Below are 19,228 nucleotides of genomic sequence, written 5' to 3' on the forward strand. Positions count from 1 at the left end.
CGCACGTGGACGCATCTTGAACGAATCGCGTTGAGTTTTTTAGCGCTAGCCGAGACAAAATTTTTGTGTTAAAATGTATCGCTAGGCGGATTTAACATTATGCAATGTGTTTGCTAGGTGAGAGTCCACTGTATTGGTCTCACAGGCCATAAAAGTAACTTGGAAAAGAAAAATTAAAAAAATAATCGAAAATAGTACCTAAAAAACAAAAACAAATAATACCGGTTGACGGCAGTCAGCGATGATACCATACATGGGGCATTTTCTGTCAACTTCACGCCTCCATATCTCGGTAAGTATTGATGGTAAAAATTTTCTTAAGAAAAAATAATTTTTTTTTTTCAAATTTGGGCGACCCTGAGAACAAGTTTCTGAGAGGGCTTGCCGGCCCTCAAAGGGTTAAGGGTTAACCCTCTGACTGTCGTAGGCCCCTTTCTGAAACTGTCATTCTATGTCGCAAAATATTCGAAAAAAATTATTTTTTCTTACCACAATGTTAGGAATATTTTACCGAGTGTTTTAAGCCTAAAAAATTTTTTTGCCATCAGTACTTACCAAGATACAGAGGCACAAAGTTGGCAGAAAATGAGCGGCATATGGCAACAGCGGCGAAAGCCGCCCACCCAGTATTCTTTTATATACTCCAATTCGAAGGTTTCTTGTATTTTCCAATATTTTTCTTTTCTAAGTAACTTATGTGGCCTGTGAGACCAAAGTAAGGTGCACTGTTCAAATATACACTGACTGTTTACAACACAATAACTGAACAAACATTTTCACTGTTAGTTTGTGCATAAAACATTTTTACACAAACAATACAAAACATTGTTTATTACTATTGTTCCATAATATATATACATATGTACAATCACTGAACACTTTCCTAGAACTGCTGCAGCTTGTGAAACTCTTTGAAACATGAGTATATGCAGAGTGGCACTTGACACTCCTCACACATAAAACGAGTGTCCCTGCGTGTTTGTGGGCGTTTTGTGGTATATCCACATACAAAACACCTCCTCTGAGCATTTTTCTTGAAAGCAGTAGGAGGCAGTTGTATGTGGTAGTGATCACCAGGCCTCAAACGAGATGGTGTGTGTTGGTAATTTCGTGGGCGCTGGTCTATTGCAGGTGTTGCTCCTTGGTACTTGGCATTATTTGTCTGATGACTGACAAACAAAATTCACCATATTTTGGTTTGTTGTTGGTCCTCAACTTGTATATGTTACAAGCATTTAGCATAGAAATATCAACAAGATGGAAAAAAAGTTTTATATACCACTTATAACTCTTGCATACACAATCAGCAAACCCAATCTGCATGTCACATTTGTCCACTAAGCGCATATTGAGGTTGTAGTCCATGACAGCTGCAGGTTTTAGAATGGGTTCATTGGTCTCTCTATTGTGCCTGCCAGTGTGTGCCATTTCATTTCGGTGAACTGATGTCAACAATGTGACATCACGTTTGTCATGCCACTGAAATGCCATGATGTCATTGGCAGCAAAGGCCTGCACCTCACCTCTGCGAGTGCCAGTGTCGAACCTTGGCATATGTTTACGATTACCACGCACTGTGCCACACGTCTGTCAGGTTCACTCGCAAGAAATCACTGAGTAAAGGGCTTGTGTACCAGTTATCAGTAAATAATATATGCCCCTTACCAAGATATGGTTCCATCATTGTTCTACCCACATCACCAGAGATACCCAATAACTTCCTGGTATCTCTCAATGTATTACTGCCAGTGTACACAATGATATCCAAAAGGAGACCACTTTTGCAATCACACAGTACAAATAACTTTATACCAAAGTGTTTCCTCTTGCTTGGTATGTATTGCTTGAATGAGAGCCTTCCTTTGAATAAAATTAAAGACTCATCAATAACAAGCTTCCTGAAGGGATAAAAATACATGCAGCACTTTTGTTTCAGGTACATAAACACATTTCTGAAAAGTGTAACAAACGTAACAGTATCAAGAAACGATTCGCACCTAAAATGTCACTAAAACCTAGGGCTGAAATCAGGCGTTCTGTTGCCCTGTATGTAGTGACAGTGTGCTTATACACATGTGGCATAAGCATTATTGTGGCAAAAAACAGGTACATCTCTGCCACAGTTGTGTCCTTGCACTGGTGTAGCTGTGATCTTGATGAAAGAACTGTATTTGTCATGGTGTACTCATAGTATGTGTTGGTTTCCCTGACAATAATGTCCATCAGGGGTTCATCAAAGAATAACTGAAAGCATTCCAGTTCAGTAGCATTGTTCCCGAGTGTACACGATGGCCGTATTCCACTTTGTGTTTCATCATAGTCATGGGGACTGGGAACGAACTCGTCACCTTGCTGCCAATCCCAGATACGGTCTGCTGGTGGGTTCTGGATATTGAAACATGGTTGTGGTTGTGCAGGTTGTGGGAGTGTGGGGTTGGGTGAGGCTGGTTGTGCAGAGTCAGCAGCATGGGTAGTAGCGTGGCCCGCTGCCAGTGCCACATGACTCATGCCACTATCACTATCACCACCACCACCTGCTGCCTCACTCACATCATTCATACCCATCGTAACAATATCGCCATCTTCACTATCAGGTCGTGGTGTAGGGCCACGGAATGTGCTCCAAGATTTACTCCTTCCCCTTGGAACAGCATATGAAACACTACCAGACCGCATGCTATGTTGTATATACTGCTGCTTCACTGGGGAATATTCACCCTCACTGTCACAACTAAACTGCTTTCAATAACTTTGAAATCACTATCATAATCACTTTCACTGCTTACATCTGAGTTTTGTACACGGACAAATAGTATCCTCTTTCGTCCTGGTACAGGTGAACGTGAACGTGAATGTTAACGAGCAGACCCAGCACCAGAGGTGGAAAGTCGTGGGTCATCTGGGTTTTCATCGCTAATTATGTTATCCTGGGTACTGTTTTCGGTCACACCCGCTTGAAAACCATGGAATTCACTTTCAATGATACTATCTTATGAAATGATAGAGAATCTTTTCCGGATGCTAATCACACCAAAAGTAGGAATTTTATGGAAAACTTATGGAATTATGATCTCGCAAATTTAGCGATCTCGGCGATAGTTACGCATTGGCGATTTTGCCGACTTTCAGCCATATTTTTGGCCAATTCCATTATGCCAGTTGACTAAACTCATAGTTATTTCTTTAGAACTCCATTTGTTCTATTGACTGAGCACAAGAAACCATCCATTTACCAATTTCAACTACCCAATACAGTGGACCCCCAGTATACGATATTAATCCGTTCCTGAGAGCTATCGTATGCCAAAATTATTGGAAGGTGAATTAATTTTCCCCATAAGAAATAATGGAAATCAAATTAATCAGTGCAAGACACCCAAAAGTACTATGAAAAAAAAAGTTTTACCACATAAAATATTAAGTTTAATGCACACAAACTGAAGAAGACATGCACAGTTAGTAGTACTCTACTAACAATAGAATACATGACACTTACCTTTAATGAAGATCTGGTGATGATTGATGGGATGGGAGGAGGGGAGAGTGTCGAAGTTGTTAATGTTTAGAAGGGGAATCCCGTTCCATTAGGACTTGAGGTAGCAAGTCCTTTTCCGGGGTTACTTCCCTTCTTCTTTTAATGCCACTAGGACCAGCTTGAGAGTCACTGGACCTCTGTCGCACAACAAATCTGTCCATAGAGCTCTGTACCTCCCGTTCCTTTAAGATTTGTCTAAAATGGGCCACAACATTGTCATTGTAATAGTCACCAGCATGGCTTGCAATAGCTGTGTTAGGATGATTTTCATCCATAAAGGTTTGCAGTTCAACCCACTATGCACACATTTCCTTAATTTTTGAAGTAGGCACAATGGATTCCACAACTGGCATAGGCTTCTCGGGGTTAGCCCCAAACCCTTCAAAATTTTTCTTAATTTCCAGGGTTGGCACTAGAAGCTTTCTTGGGGCCCATGGTGACTTATTTTGCAGAAACAAGCACCAAAAACACTGTGATAGTATGGAATGTACCGAATGTATGCTTAGATGCGAGCACACTGGCTGGCTTGTAAACACTGGCACTCACGTGGACACGTCCCAGACGAATCGCGTGTGGCGGGTTTTTGAACGAGTGGCGAGGCAAAATTTTTGCGTTAAAATGTATTGAATACCGGATTTAACCTATACCAATGCCATCGAATGCCAGGGGTCCACTGTAAAGTGGTCAGAAATTGGCAATTTGGCCAATTTCACGCAAATTAACCCTTTGACTGTCGCAACCCCCAATCCTGAGGTGTCTCCTGGTGTCGCAAAATTTAAAAAAAAAAAAATTATTTTTTCTTATGAAATAATAGAGAATCTTTTCCCGATTGTAATGACACCAAAAAGACGAAATTTGATGGAAAACTGACGGAATTATGCTCTCGCGAAGTTAGCGACCTCGGTGCTGTTTACAAATCGGCTATTTCGCGCACTTTGAACCCTATTTTCGGCTAATTCCATTGTTCCAGTTGCCAAAACTCATAGCTATTTCTTTAGAACTCCATTTTTTTCTATAGACTGAGTACAAGAAACTGCCCATTTACCGATTTCAACTACCTAATAATGTGGTCAGAAATTTGTAATTTGGCCAATTTCACGAAAACTAAAAAATATGACAATTTCAAAATAAGGTCCAGAATGAACAATGCAGACATTCCTGGCTCTAAAATAACATTTTCTTTGCTCATCAGTCATGTCTCCAGGCCCCTCTGATATTACTCTTGCTTTCTATTTTGAATTTTTATTCAAACAAAAAATAGAAGACTTACTATTATGCAGACTACTGCAATATTGTAATAATTGTATAAATAACATCAATCCATTCATGACTGCATATTAGAATGGCTAGTTGGACATTTATTGGACAATGGCATCATTTGTTTACTTTTGAACATTGGCAAAAATCAAACATTTCCCCTACTTTGAGCTCCATTTCTAGGTTCTTTTTATAGTAAAATCAATCAAAATCACCTCTATTTCTATAATATGTTTTCCATTCTATCAAATGAGACCAAGAAAACGAGAATACAACCATAAATACTATACGAAAATAGACCACAAAGTCGGCATTTTAATTAAAAAAAAACGGTCGGAGCTTTTTTTTTCTCATTATGCACTGTGTGTTCCAAGATTTTTTTTATATGGTGCACACTGACCACACATACCCATTCTCTCACATGTGGGCCTACCAGCTTTCTCCTGCTTGATCTGAAGCCGCTAGAATTTATGAGTATATAGACGTCAAACACGGTACCTCGTAAGACGTAAATATACGGCAGCGACAGTCAAAGGGTTAAAGAAGATGCCAATTTCAAAACAGGGTCCAGAATAAACAATGCAGACATTCCTGGAACTAAAATAACATTTTCTCTGTTCATTAGTCACATCGTCAGGCCCCTCTTATATTACTCTTGCTTTCTATTTTGATTTTTTATTCACACAAAAAATAGAAGATTTACTGTTATGCAGACTGCTTCATTATTGTAAAAATGATATAAATAATATCAGTGCACTTGTGAAAGAATATCAGACTCACCAGCTGATGTGTATTAGATGTGTGGCGTGATTTGTTTACTCTTGAACATCGGCAAAAATTGAACATTTCCGCTACTTTGAGTTTGATTTCAAGGTCATTTTCATCGTGAAACTAGTCAAAATCATCTCTATTTCTATAATACGTTTTCCACTCTATCAAATGAGACCAGAAAACGAGAATACATCCATAAATACTATACGAAAATACACCTCAAAGCAGGCATTTTAATCCAAAAACACGGTCAGAGTTTTTTTTTTTTTTGTCATTTTGCACTGTGTACTGCAGGATTTTTGTTTATACAGTGCACACTTACCACACAGATCCATTCTCTCACATGTAGGCCTACCCGCTTTCTCCTGCTTGATTTGAAGCCACTAGAAATTTTGAGCGTACGTATATACGTCCGAAACACTGGCTCGTAAGACATATATATATGGCCGAAACAATGAAAGGGTTAAAATTATTGCATATTTTATATACATATACTCTTTTTGTGTTACAATGACATCTAAGGGTAGTGGTGATAAAAGGAAGAGTTGTAAGGCTCTTACTTTAGGTGCAAAGTTAAAAATTATTAAACTCAATAAGCAACGTATGTCTATGGCTAAGACAGTAATGCTAATTGTACTTATGTATATCTGTACTTAAATAAACCTACACACCGTGCTGGCGTGCAGGCACTTTAAAATCACTATTTGGCATCATTTCAAAGTAGGAGTAGCAATGCCAGGCGAGGAAGTAGCTAAGTGTTGAAGACATAATAACATAATAATAATAATAATAATAATCCTTCTGGGGCACTTTAACCCTTTGAGGGTCCATCCCATAGTTCTACAGCTTTGAAGCCAGTGTCCAAGCCGTAGTTCTACGCCATGAGTTCAGCTCACTCATAAGCTGTGAGCAGAAAATTTGGGCCTAGATATGAGAGAATGGATCTGTGTGGTAAATGTGCACCATATAAAACAAATCCTGCAACACGCAGTGCATAATGAGAAAAAAAAAACAGACTGTGCTTTTGGATTAAAACACCGAGTTTGTGGTGTATTTTTGTGTGGTTTTTACGGTTGTAGTTACAATTTCTTGGTTTCATTTGATAGAATGGATGATATATTACAGAAATAGAGATGATTTTGATTGGTTTTAGAACTGAAAATAACTTGAAATTGAGCTCAAAGTGGGAGACATGTTCGAATTTGCCAATGTTCAAGAGTAAACAAATGACATCACACGTCCAATACACATCAACTGATGGGTCTAACACAGTATTCCCCCCAAATCTGCAGAGGTTACATTCCAAGACCACCAGCGAATCTGGAAAAACCATGAATTTTGGATGCAGTTAAAACAATGCCCATAAATGCCTGTTTTTATTTATTTAAACCCTATACATACCCAAAACACTAATTTAATTTCAAACTCAGCTTCATACATCACTGTTAAAAAAATAGAGTGTAAAGATGAACCCATATACAGTGGACCCCTGGATATCGTAGTTGTCGCATTTCGTAATATTCGGAAATCATAACATTTTTTGTCAAATTATTGGTTCGGTGATCGTCATTGAGCTCTGTAATAGCCATTCATCCCGAACACTTCCACATGGCAACAGCGGCCCGACACTCAGTGTGCCATTGTTTATCAGCCAGTGAGCACAATCCCATGAGTTCATATGATACAATTCGTATTGTTCCATTCTTTTTAGTGCTTGCAAATGCTAAATAAGCCATCATGGGCCCAAAGAAAGTTCCTAGTGCCAGCCAGCCCTTTGGTAAAGGGCTGAGAGAGAGGGGAGAATGTGCCTTTTTCAGTGATTCTGCGATATGTACGATACTAAAGCAGCAGGAGTCGCTAAAAGCTATAGCACCAGCCAGTGATAAAGTGTAGCATTAACAGTGTAGCAAGTAAGTTAAGTGATTAATAGATAGCAAAAGGACAGCACGAAAATGACTCCACCAATGTTGTTGGAGTTATGTAGGGCAACTGACAACACCACCATCTCTGCTGTCACCATCACCACCACTATGTAAGGCTTATCTTTCAGTGGCCCTTATACACCCAACAACAAACAACACAGCAACACTAGTCACATACGTAATGCCATATTTTATTCATTCTAGAGTATATATCATGTTACCCTGTTATTAATTTTTTTTTTATTATCACATTGGCCGATTCCCACCAAGGCAGGGTGGCCCGAAAAAGAAAAACTTTCACCATCATTCACTCCATCACTGTCTTGCCAGAAGGGTTCTTTACACTACAGTTTTTAAACTGCAACATAAACACCCCTCCTTCAGAGTGCAGGCACTGTACTTCCCATCTCCAGGACTCAAGTCCGGCCTGCCGGTTTCCCTGAACCCCTTCATAAATGTTACTTTGCTCACACTTCAACAGCACGTCAAGTATTAAAAACCATTTGTCTCCATTCACTCCTATCAAACACGCTCACGCATGCCTGCTGGAAGTCCAAGCCCCTCGCACACAAAACCTCCTTTACCCCCTCCCTCCAACCTTTCCTAGGCCGACCCCTACCCCGCCTTCCTTCCACTACAGACTGATACACTCTTGAAGTCACTGTGTTTCGCTCCATTCTCTCTACATGTCCGAACCACCTCAACAACCCTTCCTCAGCCCTCTGGACAACAGTTTTGGCAATCCCGCACCTCCTCCTAACTTCCAAGCTACGAATTCTCTGCATTATATTCACACCACACATTGCCCTCAGACATGACATCTCCACTGTCTCCAGCCTTCTCCTAATAATGTTTATTATGTCATATTAGATGAATTGTGCTAGATAAATAAGCCGTAGAGTTTATATTAGTTTCATATTGAGGGACTATCTTATCCTGTCTCCCAACACGCTCCCCTGCCGCCGCCACAATTCCTAACATACGCCAGGAATTCCTGCATTGTTTATTCTCGACTATTTTGAAATTGGAATATTTTTAACTGTGCGAAATTGGCCAAATATTCAATTTCTCATCACTTTATTGGGTAGTTGAAATATTTGATTGGGAAGGTTCTTGTGCTCAATCGATGAAATAGAAGTAATACAGTGAAACCTTCAGTCTCGGCCGCCCCAAGTTTCAGCTGTTTTGAGTTTCGGTCACATTTTATTGCCTAAATTTTGTTTTAAGTTTCGAACAGTACCTTGAGTTTCGGCCACCGTACCAGACCTGTCTGCCTGTCCGTGCCCCTGCATGTTCATCTAAACATTTCACAATAATCCATTGTTTTTTGTGCTTGTTGATTGAGTGCGACTGCTATGTAATTAACCTTTTCAGGGTTTTCAACGTACAGTGGACCCCCGCATACCGTTGGCCTTACGTAACGTTAAATCTGCATACCGATACATTTTATCGCTAAGATTTTGCCTCGCATACCGCTAAAAAACCTGCTCAACGCTATTCGTCCGAGACGCGTCTATGTGAGGCCTAAGCCAGCCTCACATGTTCCGCCGGTGGCATTGTTTACAAGCCAGCCTCCGCGGTAACATCCAAGCATACAATCGTAACATTTCGTATTATTACAGTGTTTTTGGTGATTTTATCTGCAAAATAAGTGACCATGGGCCCCAAGAAAGCTTCTAGTGCCAACCCTGTGGTAAAAAGGGTGAGAAATATTATCGAAATACTGTGGTACCATGGTCAACTGCTGATGCTGCTGCTGCTGTAGCACTGTCAGCTGCTGCTGCTGCTGCTGCTGCTGTACCACCGTCAGCTGCTGCTGCTGTTGTAGTACCGTCTGCTGCTGCTGCTGCTGTAGTACCGTCTGCTGCTGCTGTAGCATCGTCTGCTGCTGCTGTAGCATCGTCTGCTGCTGCTGTAGCACTGTCAGCTGCTGCTGCTGCTGCACTGTCAGCTGCTGCTGCAGCACTGTAAGCTGCTGCTGTAGCACCGTCAGCTGCTGCTGCTGCTGTACCACCGTCAGCTGCTGCTGCTGTTGTAGTACCGTCTGCTGCTGCTGCTGCTGCTGTAGTACCGTCTGCTGCTGCTGCTGCTGTAGTACTGTCTGCTGCTGCTGTAGTACCGTCTGCTGCTGTAGTACCGTCTGCTGCTGCTGTAGCACTGTCAGCTGCTGCTGCTGCTGCTGTAGCACTGTCAGCTGCTGCTGCTGCTGCTGTAGCACTGTCAGCTGCTGCTGCTGCTGTAGCACCATTGTTGGTGTGGCTTATTGAGAATACCAAAAAACAATTAACCCCAGAGGGTTAGCCACCCAGGATAACCCAAAAAAGTGTGTCATCGAAGACTGTCTAACTTATTTCCATTGGGGTCCTTAATCTTGTCTCCCAGGATGCAACCCACACCAGTTGACTAACACCCAGGTGAACTGGGAAAAACGCCTGGAACTAGTGCTCATATTGGTGAATTTAAAGCCAGCAAAGGTTGGTTTGAGAGATTTAAGAATCGCTGTTGCTGGATCAGTCAGCTGTTGCTGGATCAGTCAGCTGTTGCTGGACCAATCAGCTGTTGCTGGATCAGTCAGCTGTTGCTGGACCAGTCAGCTGTTGTTGGACAAGTCAGCTGTTGCTGGATCAGTCAGTTGCTGCTGCACCACGGTCAGCTGCTGTTGCACCATCAGCTGTTTCTGAACATTACTCGTCCCGAACCTGTCGGTCCAGCCTGAGCGCCTGCCTTGCCGTCATTGTTTACAAGCCAGGGTGGCTGGTTGCATGCATACATTTGATACATTTTGTATTATTCCATTATGTATAGTGCTTGTAACTGCTAAATAAGCCACCATGGGCCCAAAGAAAGCTTCTAGTGCCAACCCTGTGGTAAAAAGGGTGATAAATACTATCGTACCACAGTCAGCTGCTGCTGCACCACAGCTGCTGCTGCTGCACCACAGCTGCAGCTGCACCATGGTCAGCTGTTGCTGCACCCAGCTGCTGCTGCACCATGGTCAGCTGCACCACAGCTGTTGTTGTTGCTGCACCACCATCAGCTGTATTACTCAAAGATGTGGAGAGAGTGTTGTTGGTGTGGCTTAACGTGAAACAATTACCGAGAAACAATTAACCCCGGAGGGTTAGCCACCGAGGATAACCCAAGAAAGTCAGTGCATCATCGAGGACTCTCTAACTTATTTCCATTGGGGTCCTTAATCTTGTCTCCCAGGATGCAACTCACACCAGTCGACTAACACCCAGGTGAACAGGGAAAAATGCCTGGAACTAGTGCTCATATTGGTGAATTTAAAGCCAGCAAAGGTTGGTTTGAGAGATTTAAGAATCGTAGTGACATACACAGTGTGATAAGGCCTGTTCTGGAAGAAAATGCCAAACAGGACCTACAGTACTCAGGAGGAAAAGGCACTCCCAGGACACAGTGTCTCATCAGTCATTGCTGCATCTTCAATAAAGGTAAGTGTCATTTATTCTTCATTTAGTAGAGTAGTACATGCACAATATATATTGTGCATGTACTACTCTACTATTGTGCATGTATCCTTCTCTTTGTGTGTAGGAAAATGTATATTTCATGTGGTAAAATTTTTTTTTTCATACTTTTGGGTGTCTTGCACGGATTAATTTGATTTCCATTATTTCTTATGGGGAAAATTCATTCGCATAACGATAATTTCGCATAACAATGAGCTCTCATGAACGGATTAATATCGTTATGCGGGGGTCCACTGTACTAGTATGGCTTATGCACCATGGTTATTGATGTACTAGTATGCCTAAATTCTAGCGCCTTCAAATCTAGCAAGAGAAAGCTGGTAGGCCTACATATGAAAGAATGGGTCTATGTGGTCAGTGTGCGCAGTATAAAAAAAATCCTGCAGCACACAGTGCGTAATGAGAAAAAAAAACTTTGACCATGTTTTTGGATTAAAACAGCAACTTTGCACAGTATTTTCGTATGGTATTTATGGTTGTATTCTAGTTTTCCTGGTCTCCTTTTATAGAATGGAAGACATATTACAGAAATTGAGATGATTTTGACTGGTTTCACAATGAAAAGTACCTTGAAATTGAGCTCAAAGTAGCAGAAATGTTCGATTTTTACCAAAGTTCGAAAGTAAACAAATCATGCCAAGTGTCCAATACACGTCAACTGGTGAGTCTAATATTCTTTCAGAAGTGCGCTGATATTATTTATACCATTTCTACACTAATGCAATAGTCTGCATAACAGTAAATCTTCTATTTTTTGTAAGAATAAAAATTCAAAGTGGAAAGCAAAAGAAATATAAGAGGGGCCTGGGGACATGACTAACGAACAGAGAACTTGTTATTTTAGTGCCAGGAATGTCTTTCTTGTTTATTCTGGACCCTATTTGGAAATTGGCATCTTCTGAAATTTGTGTGAAATTGGCAGAATTACCAATTTCTAACCACTTTACAGAATAGTTAAAATTGATAAATGGGTGGTTTCTTGTACTCATTCGATAGAAAAAATGGAGTTCTAGTGAAATAAATATGATTTTTGTCAACTAGTACACAGGAATTGGCCAAAAATAGGGCTCAAAGTGGGAGGAATTGCTGATGCGTAAACATCGGCGAGAGCATAATTCTGTAAGTTTTCCATCAAATTTCATACTTCTGGTGTCATTACGACCGGGAAAAGATTCTCTATTATTTCATTTTTTTTTTTTTTACCGAAAAATTTTTGACCCTGAGAACAAGTTTAGAAGAGGGCCTCTTGACCCATTCTATCATATTTAGTCCCAAAGTCACTGCTCACAGCTTATCTGAGTGAGCTGAGATCATCATGTACTACTATGTCACAGACCCTGGCTTCAAGCTGTAGAACTACAGCATGGACCCTGGCTTCAAGCTGTAGAACTACAGCATGGACCCTGGCTTCAAAGCTGTAGAACTACAGCATGGACCCTGGCTTCAAAGCTGTAGAACTACAGCATGGACCCTGGCTTCAAAGCTGTAGAACTACAGCATGGACCCTGGCTTCAAAGCTGTAGAACTACAGCATGGACCCTGGCTTCAAAGCTGTAGAACTACAGCATGGACCCTGGCTTCAAGCTGTAGAACTACAGCATGGACCCTGGCTTCAAAGCTGTAGAACTACAGCATGGACCCTGGCTTCAAAGCTGTAGAACTACAGCATGGACCCTGGCTTCAAAGCTGTAGAACTACAGCATGGATCCTGGCTTCAAAGCTGTAGAACTACAGCATGGACCCTGGCTTCAAAGCTGTAGAACTACAGCATGGACCCTGGCTTCAAAGCTGTAGAACTACAGCATGGACCTTGGCTTCAAAGCCGTAGAACTACAGCATGGACCTTGGCTTCAAAGCCGTAGAACTACAGCATGGACCCTGAAAGGGTTAAGTAAGCAACAGAAGTAGGCCTAAAAAAATCCATACACAGCACATACATTACTTACCTTAAAATATTTTTGCCCTTAGCTTATAGTGAGTAGTGAATATATTTGTTGTAGAAGTCCAAATAAATGAAGAATGGGCAAAATTGAAAAACCACTGCATTAGCAAAACACCATAAAACAAAGTGCTGTAAAGCAGGGTCTGCCTGTACTTATAAACAATATCTGGTCATTGTATGAGTGAAGCAGCCTGGGGATAGTTGGCAGCCTAGAAATCTGGTCTATGTAAGAGTGAGACATGGTTGGTAAGTGGAAAATGGTTCTAGGTTTTTTCTGCAGAGCTCTTAAGTGGGAGTCCACTATATTTTCATATAGCCAAAAATTAAAATGCATGGCTGGTACTTTTGTACTTCAGAAAACATACAGTAGGGCCCTGCTATAAGGCGTTTCGCCTTATGGCATTCCGCTAATATGGCAATTTCAAATAATGATCAAAATTTGCTATACGGCAAGCGGTCTTTCAAATATGGTGTGCCCCACCTGGTTTGTTTACATTCTCAGTGAGCACAACTCTGTTATGTCTAGAAATTTTCCAAAATTTCAAGTGTTTTTAAGTTACTGCACATTTTATATGTAATCTGATAATTATACTTACGTGTACCTGTACCTAAATATACTTACCCACTGTGCTGGCATGCAGGTACACATTAAAATAACTAAGAGTCACTCTACTCAACGCGATATAATCTCTTGGGAGCATTAATTGTATACACCTACCATCCGACTTACGACTGAGTTCGGTTCTGAGAAACTGGTCATAAGTCAAAATGGACGTAAGTTGAACTTTACTACTGAATATCAACATCACATTTTTGTAATGACTTTATTTTATTGTTTTATTTTGGTATTTCATGTTTTACTTTACTTTTTATGCTGTTAGCACTGTACTTTATACTGTAAGGTTTAGGATAAACACTGTGTACAACACAAATAGTTGTTTATTTCCCAGAAATTTTGCATAAAAAACATGGTCGTAAGTCAAGTGGTCGTAAGTCGAGCAGGTCGTAAGTCGGTTGGCAGGTGTATTACGTTAATACAGACATTTCCATTAATCCATACACAAATAACCCGCACATAGAAGAGAGGAGCTTACGACGACGTTTCGGTCTGACTTGGACCATTTACAAAGTATGACTTTGTAAATGGTCCAAGTCGGACCAAAACGTCGTCGTAAGCTCCTCTCTTCTATGTGTAAGTTATATGTGTATCGTTCCAGTCACGGTATTGTGCCTTTTCTTGCCAATAATCCATCTATGATACTTTTTTCAAAATTATATAATAAAGACACTACATAACATATAAACATGATACATACACCCACAGTATAAAAAGTGACATAAATATGAGATTTGTTTACCAAGCGCTTGGTAGGAGTCGAAGAATTAAGTTTTCTCTAGTCAAACACCAGTTACTTAACCAGAAATTTATTCCTTTCATATGCCTTCATTCTATCTATAGCTATTCATGACCCTTGTGGGTTTAGTGCTTCTTTTTCTTATGATTATAATAACTTGTAATAACAACAACAACTTATAATAAAAATAATTTGTCAGAGCATCATTCCTTCTAAAAATTACATGAGAATGTAATGAAAATATGTAAAATAAAACTTAGAACTACGTCTGGAGCGCTACGCACATAAACGTAGATATACGTTTCGACAGTTTAAGGGTTAATGCCTAGTTCTATTGCTAACTTAACTTATGCTAGTGTATACTTGTTATCTGGCATTTATATGCATTTATAAGTGGAAAAAACGGTGTTCTGCTTTCCAGCGATGTTTGCTTTTTGGCAGTAGATTGGAACCTAACCTGCCATATAAGTGGAGCCCTACTGAACTGTATATCTTAAATAGATATTACTCACAATGTCTATCAAAGGGAACATCATCTTCAACAAAAGGTTCAAAATCATTTCTATGTTGTCTCATATAAGCCACTACATCTTGTCTATGTTTCTGGTGAAATGTTGGAACACCATCCAGCTGGTCTCCAAGAGCTCCAAATAAGCAATTTCTGGAAGAAAAACAAATTAAAATATTACTACACTGAAAATGCTATAAGCTTTTATTTATTCAATTTACTTTAAATTATATTTGTCTCTTCAGAATATGAAAAAGTGAAACAAGGATAATATTCAGCATATACAGTGAGATCAGTGACAAACTTTTAAGCATACACAGAAGCACATTTTCCATGATGGATCAGTTATTGTTTAGACACACTGACATGCAGTACAGAAAAATACCTAAGCAAATAAGTTTACAGTTTTCTGCCAACCACAACCATAGACTACACCTAAGACTACAAAATCTCAATGTACTGTTTGCAAAGACATAAAATAAATAAATAAAATAAAGGTTACCACTGTCTTACTGCCAAACGTAAGACATCACTCTTTGGTTCACATGTAAACAGATACAGCCTCTCCTCACTTAGCGACGTACTCATTTACTGACGCCTCGGATTTATGAGAGGCTCTCTGACCAGTATTTATACCTAAATAATGTATATTAGAGCTGATTTCCTCTATTCCATTTACAGTAGACTGTCATTTAGCAAGAGTTTACTTGGCACAATTTGGGTATAGCACGACTGAAGAATTGCTGCACAATTTTATGTAACACGTTGCATGATGAATTTAACAAGGTTCGGTTTGCGGGAAGGAAAAAAACTTCCCTTTTCCTCAAGCAGTCGCCTTGTTGTGGTTCAGAGGGGGAGACCTCCCGCCGTCTCCAGTCACCCCACCATCCTAGCATTCATACTTCATACGTGTCCAGTCCAACTTCTCTGCTACAAGCTTGTGATTGTGAGTTTTATTTTGATCTTTAACCCTTTGACTGTTTACGCCATATATATATGTCTTATGCGCCACTGTTTCTGACGTATTTATACGCATAAATTCTAGCAGCTTCAAATCAAGCAGGAGAAAGCTGGTAGGCCCACATGTGAGAGAATGGGTCTCCATGGTCAGTGTGCACCATATAAAAAAAATTGGGGAGCCAGTGGTGCATTGTGGGAATACCCTTTCAGTCGTCCTTTTTCAGCATGTCTAGCGGTAAGAAATATGTGATTCCCCAGCAAATCTGGGACTCTTCTCTTCCCAAGTGATGCTCTAACACAGATGGAAGTGTCAGTGAAGATCAATTTCATGATTTTGAAGAGTTTGAGACCAAAAGCAATGGAGGAGGAGGAGGAGGAGGAGGGGAGGAAGAGGAGGAGGAGGAGGAGGGAAGAGGAGGAGGGGAGGAAAAGGGGGAGGAGGAGGAAGAGGAAGAGGAGGAGGAGGAGAAGAGGAGGAGGAGGAGAAGAGGAGGAGGAAGAGGAGGAGGAGGAGGAGGAAGAGGAGGAGGGGAGGAGGAGGAGGAGGAAGAGGAGGAGGAGGAGGAGGATGAGGAGGAGGGGAGGAAAAGGGGGAGGAGGAGGAGGGGAGGAAAAGGGGGAGGAGGAGGAAGAGGAAGAGGAGGAGGAGGAGAAGAGGAGGAGGAAGAGGAGGAGGAGGAAGAAGAGGAGGAGGAGAAGAGGAGGAGGAGGAGGAGGAATTGGAAAAGGAGAAGAGGAGGAAGAGGAAGAGGAGGAGGAAGAGGAGAAGAGCAGGAGGAGGAGGAAGAGGAGAAGAGCAGGAGGAGGAGGAAGAGGAGGAGGAAGAGGAGGAGGAGGAGGAGGAGGAGGAGGAGGAAGAAGAAGATGTAATAATATTGTTCCCTTGAAGCAAGAAAAAAAAAAGTCCACCCCATGACAGTGACAAGGGGAGATAACATCTGATAAGAGCTGACCTTTGATGAGCATAAACGAGGGTGGAGCTGATAAGGAAATATTAGATGACCATCGCCCTCCCTTTGTTTTTGCTGGTACACAAATGTTTCTGTCTGTCTATTTGTCTGTCTGTCAAGGTCCCTGTCTGTCCATCTAGCTCTCTGTCTCAGAGAGCCACAAGACTGTGTCATCAGGAAAGTAGGATGGAAGGAATGATGACACACGACCATTTACCTAGGATAACTACATAACACAACTGCCTGCTAATACTTTGCAGAAAACTGCTCAGAGAAGGTGTTTTGTCTTTGCACATAAAAAAAAAAAGTCCACAAAAATGCACACACACTGGTTTTATGTGTGAGAGTGTAAACCACCATTGTGTATGACACCATGTTTCAAAGAGTTCCACAAGCTGCAGAACTTCTAGGAATATGTTCGGTGGCTATACATTGGTATATATATTATAGAACAATAGTAATAAACAATTTTTTGTATTGTTTGTTTTTGTAAACAAGTTTTGTAAACAATATATTGATAATTATGTTTGTGTGCTTATTGTGTTGTATACAACGAGTGTATATATGTACATCGCACCTTACTTTGGTCTCATAGGCCACATAAGTTATGTGAAAAAATAAAATAGTGAAAAAAACAACAAACCTTCAAATACAAGTAAACTAAAGTTTACCTGGTGAGCGGCAGTCGCCACTGTTGCCATACGCGGCTCATTTTCTGCAAACTTCACAACTCTATATCTCGGTAAGTACTGATGGCAAAAATTTTTTTTTTTGGACTAAAACACTCAGAAAAATAATCTAACATTTTCATAAGAAAAAATAAATTTTTTTTTCGAATATTTGGCGACATAGAATGAGTTTCAGAGAGGGGGCCTGAAACAGTCAAAGGGTTAATTGCTATATCTTGTATCTGCCAAGCAATCATGACACCCAGTAGGCATACCAGCGTTGCTCAAAGTGGCAAGAAAAGGTGTAAGCGTTTAATTAAGTCTTAGAATTAACGAAGGAAACAAAGATATTAGACAAGGCATCCTGTTGCCATAATGAAGTGTTACATTGTACACATAAAGAGGTAAACGTAAGTTTGAGTGAATGACTGACTAAATGACTGACTTACTGAATGACTGACTTACTGAATGACTGACTTACTGAATGACTGACTTACTGAATGACTTCAAGTTAGACACTCCAGTACAACCATCAACTTCAGTACCAGAACCTCTACCATCCACCTCAGCCCAGTAGGACCACAGTATAACTCTCCACTCTCTTCACAATCATCCACAAACACCACCACCCACAATTTAAGGTAAGAAATATTGTTATTTCTGTTACATTTGTAGCCCTATGCAGTAAAAACAACATAATACATCATAACAATGAACTACAATTACATACTCACTTTTATTTTTGTAAGATGTGGAGCCCTAAAAAGAAGTTGTTTGGCTTTTTTGGGGCTCTCAGGAACGTAACCCTATTTTTCCCATAAGTTCTTCAGTTCACCTAACACGGTTTTTACCTAACACGGTATTGTCAGCAACATAACTGTGTTAAATGACGGTCTACTGTATTTCAATAAACAGTACACTACTGTATAAACATTTAAAAATATACCAGAAATGTTATAAATGGTGCAAAGGTGACATAAAACCAATATCACAGATGGTGGACACAAAGTCACTACCATTATATACAACCTACAAAATACTTTCAACTTGTCCCAGTGTAATATCCCCAGATTGTAATTTGAGTAAACTTATTCTCTTCAATAAATAAAAACAGATGTACAACTTAAACTATGATCAATTTCTCTAGTATTAAGTAGTCTGTAAGCCATTAAATTTAGTCTGGCCATAATGCCATGGCATGATAATGACTCTCTTTGCACTGCAACTCATTATTGTAATTACAGAATCTCAATGTAAACTTGCAAGGAAATAAAAATTGCATTGTATTGTATGGTTTACAGTATCCCAATAATTGAATCAAACCTATTAACCCTTTGAGGGATCCAGACCCCCAATCTGAAAATTCCCCACAGGGCAAAAAAAAAAAAAAAAATATGAAAATGAAAACGTAGAGAATCTTTTTCAGAAGGCAATAAAACAAAAAGTGCAAAAATTGATCAAAAATTGACAAAATTACGCTCTTGTGAATTTTGCAGTGTCAGTGATATTTACACATCAATGATTTTCGCCCACTTTGAGATCTATTTTCGACCAATTACATTGTTCCATTAGATCAAATTCTTAGCTATTTCACTAGTATGTGTTCCATTTTATCTACTGAGCATAAAAAATCACCCAATCAACTATTTCAACTACCTAATAAAGTGATCAGAAACTGGTAATTTGGCCAATTTCACACAAAGTTCAAAATATTCAAATTTCAAAACAGGGTCCAGAATAAACAATGCAGGCATTCCTGGTACTAATATAACATATCCTCTGTTTATCAGTTACGTCTCTAGTCTTTACCCATTTTGATTTTTTATTCATATAATGTTTTTTCATAAAAAACAAGATTTACTGTTA

At 40.1% G+C, this 19,228-nt stretch overlaps 1 protein-coding gene across 4 annotated transcripts in view; it reads right to left on the reverse strand.

Moving 5' to 3' along the window:
• Positions 1 to 19,228, reverse strand: part of LOC128694411 (OTU domain-containing protein 3) — a 255,633-nt gene that overhangs the window by 119,753 nt on the left and 116,652 nt on the right. For all 4 annotated transcript variants that reach the window (XM_070097989.1, XM_070097990.1, XM_053784517.2 and 1 more), the window contains one exon: positions 14,789 to 14,937. In XM_070097989.1, coding sequence (XP_069954090.1) covers positions 14,789 to 14,937 — 149 coding nt within the window. The remainder of the gene's footprint in view (positions 1 to 14,788; positions 14,938 to 19,228) is intronic.

The sequence above is a fragment of the Cherax quadricarinatus genome, chromosome 60 (assembly GCF_038502225.1).
Source record: "Cherax quadricarinatus isolate ZL_2023a chromosome 60, ASM3850222v1, whole genome shotgun sequence".
In the NCBI taxonomy this organism is placed as follows: Eukaryota; Metazoa; Arthropoda; class Malacostraca; order Decapoda; family Parastacidae; genus Cherax; species Cherax quadricarinatus.